Here is a 14292-nt window from a genome sequence, read left to right as displayed (position 1 = left end):
TAGTTCCTACTCTGCGATGGTGCAGGATACTGCATGCCCTAGTTCCTGCTCTGCGTTGTAGCAGAATACTGCATGCCCTGGTTCTTGCCTGCGGTGGTTCAGGCTACCGCATGTCTTAGTTCTGGGTCTGTGATGAAGACGACACAGCATGTCTTAGTTTCTGCTCTGCGCTGGAGTGAGATACTGCATATCCTAGTCCGGGTCTGCGATGAAGAGGGCTACTGCATGTCCTAGTTTCTGCTCTGCAGTGGAGTGAGATACTGCATATCCTAGTCCGGGTCTGCGATGAAGAGGGCTACCTCATGTCCTAGTTTCTGCTCTGCGGTGGAGTGAGATACTGCATATCCTAGTCCGGGTCTGCGATGAAGAGGGCTACCTCATGTCCTAGTTTCTGCTCTGCGGTGGAGTGAGATACTGCATATCCTAGTCCGGGTCTGTGATGAAGAGGGCTACTGCATGCCCTAGTTCCTTGTTGGCTTTGAGCCTGGGTAGTGCATGTCCTAGTTCCTACTCTGCGATGGTGCAGGATATTGCATGTCTTAGTTCCGGTTCTGTGGTGGAGCGGGCTACTGCATGTCCTTGTTCTGGGTCTGCGATGAAGAGGACTACTGCATGCCCTAGTTCCTGCTCTGTGGTGGAGCGGAATACTACATGTCTTAGTCCGGGTCTGTGATGAAGAGGAACTACTGCATGATCTGGTTCCTACTCGGCAGTGGTTCAAGCTACCGCATGTCTTAGTTCCGGGTCTGCGATGAAGAAGGCTACTGCATGTCCTAGTTTCTGCGCTGAAGTGAGATACTGCATATCCTAGTCCGGGTCTGTGATCAAGTGGGCTACTGCAGGTCCTAGTTCCTGCTACGAGGTGGTGCAGGCTACTGCATATCCTAGTCCCGGGTCTGTGATGAAGAGGGCTACTGCATGCCCTAGTTCTTTGTTGGCTTTGAACAGGGCCTCTGCATCTCCTAGTTTCTGCTCTGCGGTGGAGGGAGATCCGACATATCCTAGTACGGGTTTGTGATGAAGGGGGCTACTGCATGCCCTAGTTCCTTGTTGGCTTTGAACCTGGCGACTGCATGTCCTAGTTCCTACGCTGCAGTGGTTGAGGCTACCACTTGTCCTAGTTCTGGGGTCTGCGATGAAAAGGGCTACCAGCACCTCAGCTCCAGCGAGGCTCTGGAGTAGCCTGCCACCTTTCCCAGCTTCTCTATCTTGACACACCCTCGAGGTTCTTAAACAAGTAAGTGGCTTGGGGGTTCTTCCGTGGCCCTAAACTCTTTATCCCGGTTTCCTTCTCTCTCACCTCTTTCTTTTCACTCCTTAACCTTTGATCTTGTTCCGTTTTTTGTCTCTTTTTTACTTTTCTTCCTCAAGCTCTGTCATTTTCTCCTCCACCTTTCGTTCTTTTTCTTGCTTTCTCTTTACTCTCCCTTTCCACGCGAATTCTCCCATTTATCTTTTCATCCCCTCTCTTACTGTCTCTATTCCACTCACTAGGACTTTCCTTTCAGAAAATCGCCTTATCTTTTCTCTCTCGGCATCCTTTTTTCTCTCCTTATTTTTTTAGTTTCCTTTTCTCACTGTTCTTTTGTGTATCTTTCCTTTTTATTGCTCTCACTTCCCATCTGCTCTCCTCCTCTCTCACTTCTCCCATGTTGCTCTCTTATCATTAAATGAAATGGCTCTTAATTGGCATGAGTTATTGATTCGTATTTCTCACTGAATAGTTATACCTCTTTTTCTTCTTTATTCACTCTTTTTGTTGTCTGATTCGTCTCTCGCTCTCCATCTTAAAGTCCCTCATTCGTCCACCTCTTTCTTTGCTCTTTCCGCCACTTATCTCTTTATTGACCAACTACACTCTCTGCCCCTCCCTATATTCTTTTTCGTTTTCCCATGCATCTTTTCTCTCTCTTTCCGGTGTGCTTTTGGTCGTCTTTTCTGTCTCTGGGCTTGGTGTTTTCTCTATCCCTTCCCCTTCTTTTATCTTTTTGACTGCCATCTTCCTGTGCCCGTTAGGATCTCATCCATCTTTGTGTCTGTTAAAAACTCCTCCTCCTGTAACTTTTTTCTCATTCTCTTGCATGTTCTCTGATTTGCTTTGCCTCCCCCTCGTCACTGGACGCGCCCGAGAAACCTTGTGGTTCAGCTCTCCCTCCAGCCACACTTGCCACTTCCACACGTAGGGAACCGAGTAAAAGAATTGAAAGCAGCTACAACAACCGGTTATTCGCCGGATCAGTGACCCTGGCCTGTACCCAGCACAGGTACATGTGTAGCACACCTCTAAAGTCACCCGCATTTGGTGGGTGACCCCCTCAGGGTACTCCCCCACCGAAAACAAAAACACCCGATTTCTCCCACCCAAGAGGCTCAAAAGGTTGAGCGGGGTGGTGTAGCCAGTGCACCAAATCAAGATGTGGAGTAGGACTACTACTAAATGAACTTACTGGGTCATCGAAGGTGAGATCCAGGTTCTCCACCGCATAATAGATGAGGCCCTTCTCCATCAGGGATCTATGGATGTAGGAGCGCACATTCTAGGAGGAAAGCAGACAGCCAAATGGTTAAATTCAAAACATAGCCATCAACACACATGCATAAATGCATGCACACACATACATGCACGTATGCACACATGCATAGACACACACACGGATAGACACTTTTTAAAAATTGAGTCCAGACCTGGAGGGAGATCCCTCTGCTTGAGTGAAAGGAGAAGAATTCACACAAGGGTGGTCAAAATGTATATTTCTTATCGAAGAACCTAATTCTCAACTTCTCCTGTCCCTTAGGATGCAATGGCTTATCCTGAGTCTCTGCTGTCCCTGGTCACCGGTGATGTGCCGCTGGTCTAATAGGGATAGCAAGAAGAGAATGGCCCTATAAGCTAAACTCAAGTCTTAAAATGACTAAATGCCAGAGAGTCACAAGACTACTGAGGATTCAAGTAAGCGATTATCGCAGAACAGTCAAGCATTTTAAATGTTTATTTGACCCTTGTATGAGTGTGCACTGGAGAACCGAATGTTCTGTCCATTAAAAAAAGAGCAAACCAACCCCAACCCTCACCAGTTGTCCCAAAAACTGGAAGAGCGGTGCATAAGACTGTTGCACCCTTCTAGGTGTATCCTAAGTAGTTGGAAGGATATCAGCAGCAAATGATCATATCACATATAGCGAAAAGGATATCAACAACGGTGGTCGGCCGGCTTCAGTGACTAGCGATAACTTGCACAAACACGAAATGGTGTTGCACAATGTTGTCTCACGACAAAAATGTACTCGGATTTAAATAATTTCAATGAATAATCAAATCTTACACTGGAGCTCATACAGGAATTATTGATTGGCCATACCCAGAGAATAAATCACATCATTTAATCAATCATCACATTTCTAAAAATAGGTAATGAAACCGAAACCTAATAATAATAGCCACATACACATACTAATTATAAATACATGCCCACATATTAGACATAAAAATAATAAATTAATTCCCAAAGGAGACACATCAGTTCAATATGCAAATAGATCACTCAATAAATCTGGTCGAATAAAGTGCCGACACGGTGACCACAGTGCTCCAGATAAGATTTGGACGTGGGAGTATTTTAAGACTTGAGTTGAGTTTAGCTTTTAGGAAGATGTTCTTCCCGCTATCCCTATTAGACCCGCGGCACATCCCCGGTGACTAGCGACAGCAGAGACTCGCGGCACATCTCCGGTGACTAGCGACAGCAGAGACTCGCTATCCCTATTAGACCCGCGGCACATCCCCGGTGACTAGCGACAGCAGAGACTCGCTATCCCTATTTGGCCAGCGGCACATCCCCGGTGACGAGGGACAGCAGAGACCCAGGATAAGCTATTTCTTCCTGAGAGACAGGAGACGTTTAGAATTAGGTACTCCTATAAGAAATACACATATTGTCCACCCTTGTTTGTTGTAAAGCTCTGCTTTCTGGTGGATGATGTCAATTTCTATGGAAGCTTGGGTTTATTTTTTGACCGTGGGTGTGTGTTTTTTATAATGCAAACAATTCAGCCTTCATGTTCATGCAAAGCCTCTTTGGACAACAGCCCTCGTTCCAGTCTGAACACCACAACAAAATAGCAACAAAGTCACACAGAGGGAACTGGAGATGGATGGAGAGCTCTAGAAGCCTGACCCGGGGAGTCAGCTTGAGGTTACCTCTCTGGCCACGCCGTCCTGTCCCTCACCCGAGGAGCTCTGGTACTGGCTCAGTCTTGCTGCCACCGTCTGGTTGTGGGGGTAGAAGAGCAGGAAGGTGTGGGCGCACTCGATGGCCTTCTGCCAGTCCCCGACTTTTCCAATGAGAGAGAGAAAGGGAGGGCAAATCATGAGTATGTGACAGCACACGAGACACCCAAAAGGTCAATTAGAGAGGCAACCCTGCCAGGCTATCCACTATACCCCACCAGGCACCCCATGCATCCGATATCCGATGCCCACAAGCGGGCACTATCTCAGCTTCCTGAAGCACCCTCTCAGCACTCAATACCACTGGTAACTGATACTCCTTTGGGCAAACAATACTTATCATTTGAAGCACCCCCCACACTGAACAGTTTTGGTACCTGATGCCCAGTAGGCATGTATCTACTGAATCTGAAGCATGGCACTCCGGCAGCTGATGCCCAGCTCTTAGGAACCCACTGCTGCTGTCTGATGCCCGTCACACAGCCACTAATCTGGTAGCTGATGCCCCCGGGTTCCTCCTACTGCTGACACCTGCTGCCCCCTTGGGCACCTGCTACAATTGGTACTGGATGCGACAACTGGACAATCGGTACTTCTGGCAACCGGTGGCCCAATGACCAACTACCACCTCTTTAACCCAAGTCCACCACTGGCCATTTACTCTATTTCCTCCTGGGGTGCCTGCTACCTCTGGCATCTGAATGACTCTGGCAAACACATTGCTTTTGGTGCTGCATTATAACCACCATATGGGCACCTGCTCCACAGCACCTGAGAACTAGGGCTAATTCAAGCATTCCCATTGGTAACTGAGGCCCATTTGTTTTCGAGGCACCCACTACTGTAGTACCTCATGCACTCCCTTTCCCTCCCACACACCATACTTCCATGAGCTGCTGCCTGCCTGGGCTACTACTACTGCTGGTACCCAATTTCCCTTCAGTCGCATGCTACTCAGGGCATGTAATACCGCCACTGGGCATCGTCTACTTCCTGTTCCTTGTGCCTAGCCCCTGTTCTCCGGGCAGTCGCCTCCTTTTGGTGAATGGGTCACCCCTGGGATCCACGGCCTCCCCCCTGGTGGTCAATGCCCGCCCCGGTGACCCACTACGCTTCTTCTGGTTTGTCTACCAGCCCCTCTTACCACTGGCATAGGCGAAGTGCAGCAGATCAAAGTGGGATGGCAGAAAGTCGTCGATGGGATACCTCCGCCCAGGCTTAGTGGCGATGTCCAGAACACACTGCTGTTTACACTTCAGGACCTGCATGTAGTGATCTGGAGCAGGGGAGAGAGAGGGATTCTGGGACATCCAGGGTATGCAAGATGATACTGCAATTAGCACAACACTCTCTCATACTGAGCCAAGTTTCAAGAACATGGAGCATGTCTGGGATACAAGGGACAGACATCCAGTAGCACAGCACCCCCAAACACCAAAATGCTCATACATGTATTGCTCGATTTATTAAAGAGTATTATATAGCACCGCAGTGTGCGTAAGTGAGAAGTAATGACAATTAATGACTCGGAGGAAGAGAATTCATCAGAAGAGCTTCATTAGATACAGACTTGGAAGGGGTATCGGAGAGGGTAAAGGTCATCATGTGTTCCTGAAGGCGGCCATGTTGGATCCCAGTAGGGGCGACAGCAGGTGAATGGATAGAGAGAAGACGAGAGGATGACAAAGCGCATATGATGTCTACCTGCGATGACTTCGTAGAGTTCCATGTGCTTCTCCTCAGCCCCCTCCTCCTCTTCTTCTTCGTTATGAGGGCCTTCGCACAGCACCCTGCACTCCTCCAGTGCCTTGAAGGATTCATTGAGTGAGGCCTCCAGGAGCACAGTGGCCTCCTGGTAGCGATCTGCATCATAGTGCCTCAGCGCGGCTTCATAGGCCTCCTATGGGATGAATGGGTTCCTTGTTAGTAAGAGATTGTCAGGGGTCATGTAGGTCGTTCGGGGGGACAGCCAAAGACTTACCCAGTGGGGTTGGGCCTCGAGGTCGCGGAAGCTCTCCACGCGCAACTCCGGCATTTTCTGGTACTTGGCCATGTCCTCCTTCATCTGCAGGTGCCGAGGGTTGGCAACGAAGTAAGTGTGGGCCGCCGAGGCCGCTTCATCGAGTTTCTGCAGCTGCAAAGAGAAGCAGAGACGTAATTAGTACGGAGATCTCAGAGAAGTCCTTAGTACCGAGATCTCAGAGAAGTCATTAGTACCGAGATCTCAGAGAAGTCATTAGTACCGAGATCTCAGAGAAGTCATTAGTACCGAGATCTCAGAGAAGTCATTAGTACCGAGATCTCAGAGAAGTCATTAGGTCTTCAGAATCTGTTGGTTCATTAATAGAACATTATGGGAGGCAATCCAAGAGTATTATGAGATCATCTGAACATATTTGGTTGTTGCTAGAATATTCCATGACATCGTTTGCACATTTCATAAGGTCAACTGGGCCTTTTATGATATAATCGGTCCTACTGTGACATCCTCATGCCACTGTATTCATTTGATGCCGCCGGAACATACTGGGACCTCCTCTGCGCCCATCATCATCAAGTCCGACCGTGAGTTCGGGTGGCTCAAGAACCAAACACATGTCGATTCTTCTTAATGTATTCCTAGCATCACATGTGTCAGCATTACATCAAAGAGACACAGGGAATTTGCTAAGGGATTCATGATGTTCTTGGGGGAAGTAATTATACTGTGGTGACCCCGGATGTGCTTGCACCGTATATGAAGGCTATTTAGCATGACGACACAGGGAAAAGGATATTGTAATTGTTTATTTGTAAAGTGCTTATACACAAGTGACGTGCTTCAAGGCGGGAAGGGCACAAGGGAATACAGTCATTATTAGGCCTTGACGTTTCCGAATGATCTAACAAAAAAAATGACTAGCGTACTAGGCCTGACGGCATTACTAGTGAAGTGCATGACAAAAGGAAGGCGAATGGGGAGGGGAGGGAAAGGAACATACAATCCATAAATTACGGTACTAGGCCAGCCACGTTTCAGATACTGCAAGCGCATGGCGAAGAGTGAGGTGATGGGGGGGTGTGAAGGGGGAGAAGGAGAAGAACATACAGAAACAAACAACTACCATACTAGGTCTGGCAAACTAGGCCTAGTGCATTCTAGGTAATGTAAGAGCGCAGACAGGAAGTGAAAGGGTGGGGAAAGGAACAAGTGTGTCCAGTCCAGCAGGGCCCTGGGTTAAGTGCAGAGAGGTTACCCTTCTCATGGAACGGATTCCAGAAGTGCAGTAGTGGTGAGCAGAGTGCAGAGGCCCGGGAACAAGTGCAAAGACTGGCGGGGGAGCCTGGGCCTGTGGGGCTCTGTAAGTGCACCGGGCGACCAGTCAGCAAAACGGAGCAGAGTTAGGGAAGAGAACAAGGAGGGAATAGAGAGGAGGTTAGCAAGGGAGAGGGGGAAGAGAGAAAGAGGATGAGAAGAGGAAGATCTTGAGGGGTTTCCGGAACGTAAGGATATCAGGCTCAAGACAGAGATTAGACGCAAGTTCATCTAATTGTGCTTATTAGACAAAATGCATCATTTTGTTACCAAGCACAGGACATCAGAACAGTATTTATGAAATAGTGGCGAATTCTAGAAAGGAACGAAGATCTTAAGCAAGTCATTGTTGAAAAATCTCGCATTACACATGAGATTGCCAAATGTATGTGAAACAATGACAAATAGTAATTTTATAGATTAGATTGCAAGATGTGGGTACCTCCAATGCAGAAGGTTTCTTTGGGTCATTAATGCACTCGGGGTCATTAGGGCATGGCTTCCTTGCTCATGATATTATGTGAAGTATCAATTCAGGATGTTTTCAGTTTCAGTTCCTCATGTGTTTGTGGGCCATTTCCTTCCTGGGGTTAGCAATATGTTGTAGTTGGCATTGGTGTGTGTGTGTGGCGGAATGGCACGAGGTCACATGGAGTGTTGGTGGGGTCTGTGTTCTGTGGGTTCTGACAGTGACAGAGCTGTTGTGCTGCTGTTATGATGCAAGGTCCAGACAGGGTTATGCTGCTTCTCAATAAGTTTACTTCAGATTCTTAGTTACAGTTACATGACACTGAGACATCAGGAATGAGACATAAGCAATAAAGACACCGGCACCCATCACCCAGGGAGGGAGGGACCAACTGATACTGTTACAGAACACTCAACACAGCATTCTCACACTCATACATCAACATTCCACTTGACACTGGCATGACATCACGGAGCACATGACCAGCTTCAGCAGACTCAGACAAGCACATCATAACACATCTCCCTCCTTACCGAAACACCAACACAAACAACAAGCACTTTACGTTCAGGCAAGTCACATTACCATCCACCATCAAACTTCACAAGATACTCTCACAGCTATGCAATTCCAAACTTCACCTACAAAAACCAGGTTACCCTCAACAATAACACAAATCACCTTCTGCCTGTCCCTGCCACAAACAGACTCTAGACTCACACTCTAGACACATGCCAGCCCATACACAGGGCTAAGACTACCCTACAAACCAAACCACGACTACAATTACATATATCCTTCCGCCCGCCCCTGCCACTGGCGAGCCTTCAGGCTGCCACCCTGAAGCACAACTTGCCATCCTGACGCAATACTAGTCATCCAGGATGACAACAGAATCACCATACCTGTTAAGAGACCCCATAAACCGCTAAAAACACTGCTACCAGATATCGCCAACTATGCCTGCATCACAAACATACAAACAGATACATATATGGACTATGCCAACAGAGCCCACCCAACCACACCAAGATATACAGATCCTGCAACAAACTTGAAGATGCTGACCATCCATCTCCAAAACTACCAACAAAACATGAGGTTGACCTAACTGCTAATCTCAATAGCAGCACTAACAAGTCCCATAAACAAACCCTGACCAGACAACAATAGCCAGGATTAACACAAAACACATAAAGATAAACAAATTACCATGCGACTCTTCACCTTGAACAGCATCTTCAACTTTAAACATGGTATTAACTAGAGGGCGTCCCCTACCAGCAACTCGCTTCATAGGAGTTCTACTAGCTGTCCCTTAGGATAAGTATCAGGTTCTGCAAAGAGTGCACTACCGCCATACAAAAACACTAGACTTCTCACTTCCATTCACATAAGTGCAACTCTCACTAACCACTCATTAAAATTCCTGATAAGATTCACCTAACTCACACATAAAACCTACAGAGGCGCTACCTCATCTTAGTTGCATCACAAAACGCAATCTCCATGACCCAAACAGTGCTACTAAAATCACTAAAATAGTGCACTACTAAGTGGCGCTACCACCTGACAATACTCGTCAAAACAGTGGAACTACCTACTGTTAATACCAACGGAGGCGCTACCTCCCTAATATCTAAAACTTATACTTAAATGAAAACGAATGTTGCACCCACTCATTCTTTTATACATCCATACCTATTAACTAGATAATATACTAGTGACATGCCTTCACTTCCATACTTCTCAAGTACATGGATATACATGACATTCGTACATCTTCATTTAACATTTTCTTTTTAAACTCTAATATCTTATACCTAGCATATGCAGTATTACTTCACATCACGTTCTGATGATTACATATGCCTAAAAGTCCAAGTTGTTGTGTAACAACTTACTCCTAAAAATCCTCAAAAGATTATGCTAATGTAATCAGGCATGTATGCTTTACACCGATACTCTTGCCTGTGTACCTACACTCTTGCGCTAGCATTTTCCATACTTCACGCTTTTAAAGAACTAATATCATATATGATGCAAACTTTCACTTCTAGTCCACTTTCCTGCAAATCCTCAAAATAATTACGTCTATGCAAAACTCACTCACACGTGACACATCTAGAGTTTATGAAAACCACGCATTTGACACATTAACTTCACATTATCCAAATTGTCAACTACATTAGTGCATTCCCAAACACACATGTCACATGTTAAGATTAAGAAAATATAATATAAAGACATTTTGACAAAACATCAGATAAAAGCTTCTTAACCTCACGGCATCCTGTGATATCATATACCTATGTTTACCATAATGATGGCCACTACATGACGTCTCGCTATCGGGACGGAGCGGCATTTACTGCATGCAGCCTCTATCCCAATGAGGCAGTGCATGCACATGCCGCGCACCACCTCCTTATCGGATGATGCCCAGACGATGCTCTGTTGTGTTGCTTGTGATGTGCTCCAAATTGCTCCAAATCGTTGGTGGATCGCCATGTTCCCCAAAAATAAAACAAAAAACAGAGCGGCTTTGCTGCACCGCGGCCACGACGGCGCTCAAGACATTACGGGGGACAAGCAATGGCGCACACTCCCTCCTGCATACCCACGCATGTCTTCCACGTTAAACAGCGTTTTACGGTTCATCCAAGTGACATAGCGTGCCTACAGTGAGGTCCTTTACTCTGAAACTACAACCTCTGTATTATTGCAGACGTAGACACGTTCCTTTTACATTTTACTCTGAAGAACGCATCGAACACACAACATTCGATTCCACCGCCAGCTCCCTCTGATCAATGAGCAACCTCATCACTTTCAAAACAGTAGTCAAAGGCTGAAGAGCTCCTGCACAGCCCAATGACCAACGGTCAATTTGGCCCCTGCACTGTCTATTGAATTAGATATCGCCTAGCGCACCACCAAAATAGCACAAAGTCAATTCCAAATGCTCAGAGAACACAACGGGCGGCACTGCATAGTTGTGCATTAAAATCACGCTTTCTACAGTGCTCACTTCAGCTGCTAATCAAATACTCTTCTAGCGCATCTATACACACTTTCTTCAGCCGCTTACGTGAAATGCTCCTCATATGCAAAACGGCACACACATTTTCAAGTTTCTGCACGGATTTTCAATCCTTTTCCTCTGAACATTTTGGTGCCACTTTAAACTTGTTTAAGGGTTATATCCAACATCCTTCACGCCAGTATCATTTAGAAAACACTGACCTAGCACTCCCAATTACATAAAGGCTGCTGGTCACTTCTGATAATACCGGGATACCCCACTGACATGGACCTCTTTCTGCTTAGTTTTCCAAGGCACAGCGCTCCCAGAGCTATGGGCTAGGCTGCTGCATTTACCCTAATGGTCCATGAGACCCTTCCTCCCTTGTCCACCCTGGGTGATGGCTATGCTTACTTGGATGTTAGGGGCGGTATCTTCCATTTTCTTCTGGTCCTGATTCCTCCTGCACCCCCCGCAGCAGGTTACTTGAATCCTCTGCTCCTTCTTGAGTTTACTTGGTTTCATCAGCTTCCTTTGCACATGGGTTCTTATTTTTAAGAAATCCTCGTTGCCAATGTTATGATGCAAGGTCCAGACAGGTTTATGTCGCTTCTCAATAAGTTTACTTCAGATTCTTAGTTACAGTTACATGACACTGTGACATCAGGAATGAGACATAAGCAATAAAGACACCGGCACCCATCACCCAGGGAGGGAGGGACCAACTGATACTGTTACAGAACACTCAACACAGCATTCTCACACTCATACATCAACATTCCACTTGACACTGACATGACATCACGGAGCACATGACCAGCTTCAGCAGACTCAGACAAGCACATCATAACAGCTGCCTGGGATGGATGCTCCAGTATATGTCCCGTGTAACTTCTAGGGTGCTAACAGTCATGGAATACCACTACCTTACCTGCAGACTCCAGCGTGGTGTGCGAGCAGGCGAACGCCATTACTTCACAATACATGGGGAGATGACTCGCATTTAGACCAATTACATTTTTGCTTTTTCCTAATGGGTCATCGATTTTTTCCACAGTGAGACCTAATCCATGTCCTCAGTTTTGAAGTGCATTTGTTTACAGACATTTTAAGATTACCAGGCCAATAGGCCCCTAATGTACCCTGTAATCTGTTAAACTGAGTAGGTCATCCTGTGGTGTCCTGTGGTTATTCCCTGGCTGGCCGGTGCTGTTAGACATATAAAAAAAAAATGCTGCATGTTGCGGCAGCCATTTTGTGATCAGGGAACAATGGCTTGCTCCCTGCGGGCTCACATTAAGATGGCGACATTGGTTTAGAAGTCAGTCAGACACCACAGAAAGACTGTTCACCTGGTAAGAATGGAAATAAGCATGTTCCGTGATAGGTCAAAGCCTTCCTTAGACTTCAGGTTGGGAGCACAGGGCAGCCAAGACCAGAGGTTTGAATCTGTGTCTTAGATTCACAACTGAATCGAAATTCTGGATGTTTGCGTGACAAGCTGTGAATGTGACAACCATCCCTGGTTAGGGGGCACCCATATGTGTGAATGTTGCAGTGTGAAGGATTGGAGGCTGGTTGTACACCCAGCCTTTAGAGTTAAAGGCTGCACAGCTTGTGGATATTTGGTCACCTGGATTGGTCGACTCTGATATAATGACGCCCTTCTATTTTGGCATCAGTGAACATCCGGTGTTATTATTAAAACCCTTTGTGATGCCATCAGAACATATCTTTTCACCAACTCTTTTGTAATGCCAATGTAAACTTTAATTACATTATTGGCACTAAGACTTCAGGACCTCTTGTCTTCCAAAGCTGATGAAATATATGTCCAAGCCGATTAATTGTAAAAATGCCCAGTTGGTCCCGGCTCATGCATCATTCCGACGCACCTCGTTATCTTGCAGGAGTGTTTGGAAGCGGAGAGAGTTCATGCCGCTCACATCAGTTCTTGTGCAGAATTGGTGAGGCAAAGACTGGCACTCCGGTTAGATCAGAGCTGGGTTATACACTCTCAGAGCTGAGATCATCATCAGAATGATAGGTCAGGGCACTCCCCAGATAGGTGACAGTTCTGAGTGACACACCTAAGGCTTTGGGCTGCCAGTCAATGCTGTCACCAATATATTGTGGAAGGCCGAGGACTTTCTGCTGGCTTCATTGCCCAGTACAACCTGGTTCGTGCCACAGCCTTCTGAAATGTAGTGTATGCACTAACCATTGGCTGCTCTGAATGGTTGTCCTACCTGGCTGGGGTGGCACTCTAGCTGGGCTGCCACCGACAGTACACACTGGGCAGTCACTCATTGGTTAAGAGATTTCTCAGAATGGGCAAGAGGGTTTGGGTTAAACCGGGCCAACTATTAAATTTCTATGATCTGATCAGGTTAACATGTCATGGGTTGTCATTTCCCTCGAAGTCTTCCAGTACAACATCAGGTCAATTTCGTTCCTGAGATGTCATCATTGTGCCAAGTAAAGTTAAAGAACCCTGTGTCTCTTTGGTCATAGAATGCACGAGGCCCAGGGCATCTCCTGATCTCACCAGGCTTCCTACAGCCCCCTCGCTCTGTAGCAGATCAGCTCCTCACACTACAGCAGCCTCCTCTTCTGACACGCATGGACAGCTCCGGAGGGTGGGGTTCAATGCATGGCAGCAACACATGTACATACTCCCGAGTGTGCACCTGCATTATCCAGTGACCATCTCTGAGAAGCAGTGCCTGGCTGAGCCCCAAAGTGCTTCTTATCGGTGACAGCCAATAAAGTGAAGACTTGTGTCAATAGGTGGTTCTGATTCTATTAATCTATTTGATTTTACATTTCAAATGTTTCTTTATGTGTGGAATATTGCTTTTCTCCTCTTCCGTAAACTACCGAGGGATTTCTGGTGTCCCTCGAGGTGTTAGTACTGTATTTACTTTGTGGCTCCCATTGATAAGAGTACGGCATTTTCTAGAGTATATTCGTTTTTGTACTCACTGCTTTTCTGGTCATTTCTCTTGTTGGATTTTGCCTGGGTTAGCGCATTGGATTGTGTTGATGGAGGTAGATTCCTTTGCTCGGTCTCGCTACATGTCGGGTGTGTTTGGTTAGTCCCTGGTTTCGAGGAGTTCCTTTTTGTTATTTGTTAATTTCGTGGTACGTAGATGCTGTTCAGGCATTTTCATCCACTTCGGTGCTGAAGAGCCAGGGCTTTTAGAAGTTTTCTGAATTTGAGATGGTCCTCTGTGGTTCGTGTTTCTTTCAGGAGGGAGTTCCAGAGTTTTACT

At 46.5% G+C, this 14292-nt stretch overlaps 1 protein-coding gene across 1 annotated transcript in view; it reads right to left on the bottom strand.

Annotated features, from left to right (window-relative positions):
• P3H3 (prolyl 3-hydroxylase 3) overlaps positions 1-14292 on the bottom strand; it is a 112194-nt gene that overhangs the window by 58699 nt on the left and 39203 nt on the right. The window contains exons 2-6 of the mRNA XM_069650633.1: positions 6210-6362; positions 5933-6128; positions 5373-5504; positions 4199-4332; positions 2448-2537 (exon numbers count right to left, since the gene is read on the bottom strand). Coding sequence (XP_069506734.1) covers positions 2448-2537; positions 4199-4332; positions 5373-5504; positions 5933-6128; positions 6210-6362 — 705 coding nt within the window. The remainder of the gene's footprint in view (positions 1-2447; positions 2538-4198; positions 4333-5372; positions 5505-5932; positions 6129-6209; positions 6363-14292) is intronic.

Source organism: Ambystoma mexicanum, chromosome 3p, assembly GCF_040938575.1.
Source record: "Ambystoma mexicanum isolate Mex_15411 chromosome 3p, UKY_AmexF1_1, whole genome shotgun sequence".
Lineage (NCBI taxonomy): Eukaryota > Metazoa > Chordata > Amphibia > Caudata > Ambystomatidae > Ambystoma > Ambystoma mexicanum.
Note: the sequence above shows the minus strand (reverse complement) of the source record. Positions and strands in the feature narration are given on the sequence as shown.